The sequence below is a fragment of the Drosophila ananassae genome, chromosome 3R (assembly GCF_017639315.1).
Source record: "Drosophila ananassae strain 14024-0371.13 chromosome 3R, ASM1763931v2, whole genome shotgun sequence".
Classification (NCBI taxonomy): Eukaryota; Metazoa; Arthropoda; class Insecta; order Diptera; family Drosophilidae; genus Drosophila; species Drosophila ananassae.
The window spans coordinates 26,929,447-26,933,067 of record NC_057930.1 but is presented as its reverse complement, the minus strand read 5'-3'; the positions used below and the strand labels follow the sequence as shown (position 1 = coordinate 26,933,067).

At 55.1% G+C, this 3,621-nt stretch overlaps 1 protein-coding gene across 1 annotated transcript; it reads left to right on the top strand.

Annotated features, from left to right (window-relative positions):
- The first annotated feature begins 1,348 nt into the window (after positions 1-1,348).
- On the top strand, positions 1,349-3,598 carry LOC6497853 (fork head domain transcription factor slp2). Its single transcript, XM_001961537.3, has one exon. It carries the CDS (start codon positions 1,730-1,732, stop codon positions 3,140-3,142), a length of 1,413 nt encoding a protein of 470 aa, XP_001961573.1. The 5' UTR covers positions 1,349-1,729; the 3' UTR covers positions 3,143-3,598.
- Positions 3,599-3,621: the final 23 nt, after the last annotated feature.

Genomic DNA, 3,621 nt, shown 5'->3' with positions numbered 1-3,621 from the left:
CGGCGGTGTGGAGACCCAGAGACCAGACCCCGCCACACATACCGATGCAACCGCACTTCGTAGGCCATCGCCTCAAACATGGCGTCTTCGTCTCTTTCTCGGCCTCGGCTCCGACTTCTTTCCTCCGTTTTTTGTATGGCTTCTGCTCAGGTAAAACATGTTTCCCTCACCTGGCCCTCCTCCTAGCCCTTCCCGTGTAGACTCTCCCCACACCCTCGCATGTGGGATCCAATCGGTCGTCGGGTGCACGCCCCCAATTTTTGAAAACAATTATTATGATTACAGCAATGATTTGGACTCTGCCTGGCCTGGGGAGTGGCCTCCTCCAGTTGCAGCCTTGTGGCATGTGTTTGTGGCTCATGCGAATGCCGACAGCTGCTCTGGCCATTTCGCAGTTGTTCTGGGGAATTCTTTCGGGGAATTGATTGCAGCAAATTACATTTAATTGTCCGATGGTATTTGATTTGCTTGGAAGTGTTCCTTTGAACTGCCACTGCCGGTTCAAAGGCTATTAATAGTGCCACTCGGTGGAGCGACCCAATTTTACACCAACGGAGAAGGGCTATTGTTGGTTAGTCGTAGATTTCATTAGTCCTAGAACTAATATATATGGCTTAAGGAAATAGGATGAAGAATCCTGATATCCTGATTAGTTCCCCCATTAATCCTGCTTATGTTATAGATCTCTTCCCAAATCTCTACCCATATCTAAACCCTTAAATATGTATATAGTCTCAAAGCCATATCTATCATCGCAACCCCCTTTGAGGCCAAACAGCGCCTGGAACAACAAGACCCATATCGAGGTGGAAACGGAGTCGCAATCAGAATCAGAATCGGCCCGGGATACAATTAATAATGGCAACTGTGTGTAACAACAAGGAGTACATTAACACCAACAACCGGCCGGAGCAGCTGGCGTTTATCGCCATATCATAAAAGAGCAAGGCGCACAAAAAACAATAATAAGTCCACGGCCGGAGTACCTAGCGTATCAAAATGCAACCCACGACGAGGCGGAAAGGGTGACCCAGTCCACGGCATATGGGGTGTAGTTCGAGGTCCATGTATCTCCGAATGTCCTGGGAGTCCATGTGAGTCCCGATCGTGTGTGTTTTCGTTTGTTTGTGTGCGGCGTCGGCGTTTTTCGTGTTTCGTGTCAACGGCAATTACCGTCGAATGGGAAAAATAAATCTGGGCAGCCACCACGGAAAGCGGGAAAGAGAGGCCCGGACGACAGTGAGCTAGAGCGAGAGAGGCGGCGATGGGTTCCACAGCGGCGATTGGTCGAGAGCCGAGAGCCACCCCCGTGACCCGGCCATCACCTCTGCGGGAAACCGGCCTGCGTACTGCGGCACGGAATTACTGGGAATTCTCGTTTTTAGTCTACAGCGGAGACTTCAGAGCAGCGGACGTGAGAGATCAGACCCGAGATTTTCGAATCGGAGATCGTGAACAGTGGGCAGTGCTTCGCGTCGGTAAATCAGAGCGGAAGCCAGAAGGCACTTTGAACTTGGCCAATTTGAATCGAAAAGTGAATTGGAACAGTCAGCTGTCGAGTTTCAAAGCAAATACCAAGCGGGAAATGTGAATAATGGTGGCTGCTCTTCCTAAACTTACATAAACTATCAAAAAAAGACAATAAACTTATTAAGAAATCGGAGATAACTAGAGATTCTCGTAACTACGACGGCAATGTGGAGCTGTTAGGTCTGCAATCCTGGCCAACATGGTGAAGATCGTCGACGGCCTGCCGCCCAGCGAGATCAGTGCCCACAGTGCCGCCCACAGCCTCCACCACCACCACCCACTGTCCTTGGCACTGCCACCCGCCGCCCACCAGCACCCCGCCAGCCACCCGATCGGCCTCAACCTCACCAACCTAATGAAAATGGCCAGGACGCCGCACCTCAAGTCCAGCTTCTCCATAAACTCCATCCTGCCCGAGACCCTGGAGCACCGGGACGAGGCCGAGGACGAGGAGCGCAACCCCCCCGCCAAATTCCCCCCCAGTCACAGCATCAACCACAACAACAACAACAATCCCATTACGCCCCCATGGGGCAGCGAGGACCAGGAAGCGGAGAGCGACCCGGAATCGGACCTGGACGTCACTTCCATGTCCCCAGCGCCCGCCGTCAATCCCAACGACAGTGATGCCGAGGAGGTGGAAGAGGAGGACGTCGAGGAGGACATAGAGTGCGATGGGGATGCGGACGGAGACGGAGACGGAGAGACCACCGACGGAGACGCGGAGACCAAGTCCAGCGACGGGAAGCCCATCAAGGACAAGAAGGGCAACGAGAAGCCGCCGTACAGCTACAACGCCCTGATCATGATGGCCATCCGGCAGAGCGCGGAGAAGCGCCTGACCCTGAATGGCATCTACGAGTACATCATGACCAATCACCCGTACTACCGGGACAACAAGCAGGGCTGGCAGAACTCCATCCGGCACAACCTCAGCCTGAACAAGTGCTTCGTGAAGGTTCCGCGCCACTACGACGACCCGGGCAAGGGCAACTACTGGATGCTAGACCCCTCGGCGGAGGACGTCTTCATCGGGGGCTCCACCGGCAAGCTGAGGAGACGGACCACAGCCGCCTCCAGGTCGCGGCTGGCGGCCTTCAAGCGCTCCCTGATAGGCCCCATGTTCCCTGGCCTGGCGGCGTACCCGCAGTTCGGCCAGTTCCTGACCTATCCTCCGACGGCGCCCAGCCTGCTCGCCAGCATGTACCAGCGGTACAACCCCTTCGCCCCCAAGAGCGGCCCTGGACACCCAGGACTGCCCGGCCTGCCTCCACCGCCGCCCCAGGGCCCACCGGGACCTCCGCCCTTCGTGACCCCGCCCACGAGCGAGCTCTACCAGCGCCTGCAGTACCAGCAGCTCCTGCACCAGCACGCGGCCGCCGCGGCTCTGGCGGCCCACCAGCGGCAGCTGTCGGTGGTGGCAGCTTCTTCGGGAGCGCCCCATCCGCCGCCCCATCCTGCACCGCCTCACCTCGCCGCCACCCACCTGGGCCAGCCGCCCACCTCGCCGGGCCACCTCCACGGGGGCGGAGGCGGCAACGGAGCGGACTCGCCGGGTCCCTCGCCCCAGGCCCTCATCAAACCCGTCACAGTTGTGTCTCGCAACAGCTGAAGCCCCCCGGCCGCCAGATCTGTCTGATTGGGGCTGGGCCAGGGTGGAGCCTGTAGCTTGTAGCAAGTGTGCACTGTACATAGTTATAGCCGCGACTGAGGCGCTCGACGCTTGTAAATAGAATAGACCTACTACTGCGGAGTGAAGATGATTGAGTTGAAGCCTTTGCAGATGAGGATCTACTTGCCTTTGAGGACTTAAAGGACTCGATAGATCCTCCGATAGTACCTATGCAAAGGCCTCTGACCGACTTGTGTTTCAGAGCTGTTGTTGTCACATATCTACGACATATGGATGTTTGTATCTAAAAATAATAATAGCGATAATCGATACTTAAGCGCTACAGGCAAAGAACTAAGCACTATTTAATTTATATATACTATAGCATAGACACGGAGGGCGACGACAGAAAACCAATTAAAATTCTATTGAAATAAAAATGGCAAAAAACAATAATTCTGAAATATTAATTATGGTCG

Bases quoted from the DNA above. Each gene is read 5' to 3' on its own strand.
- LOC6497853 (XM_001961537.3), top strand. From the start codon at position 1,730: ATGGTGAAGATCGTCGACGGCCTGCCGCCCAGCGAGATCAGTGCCCAC.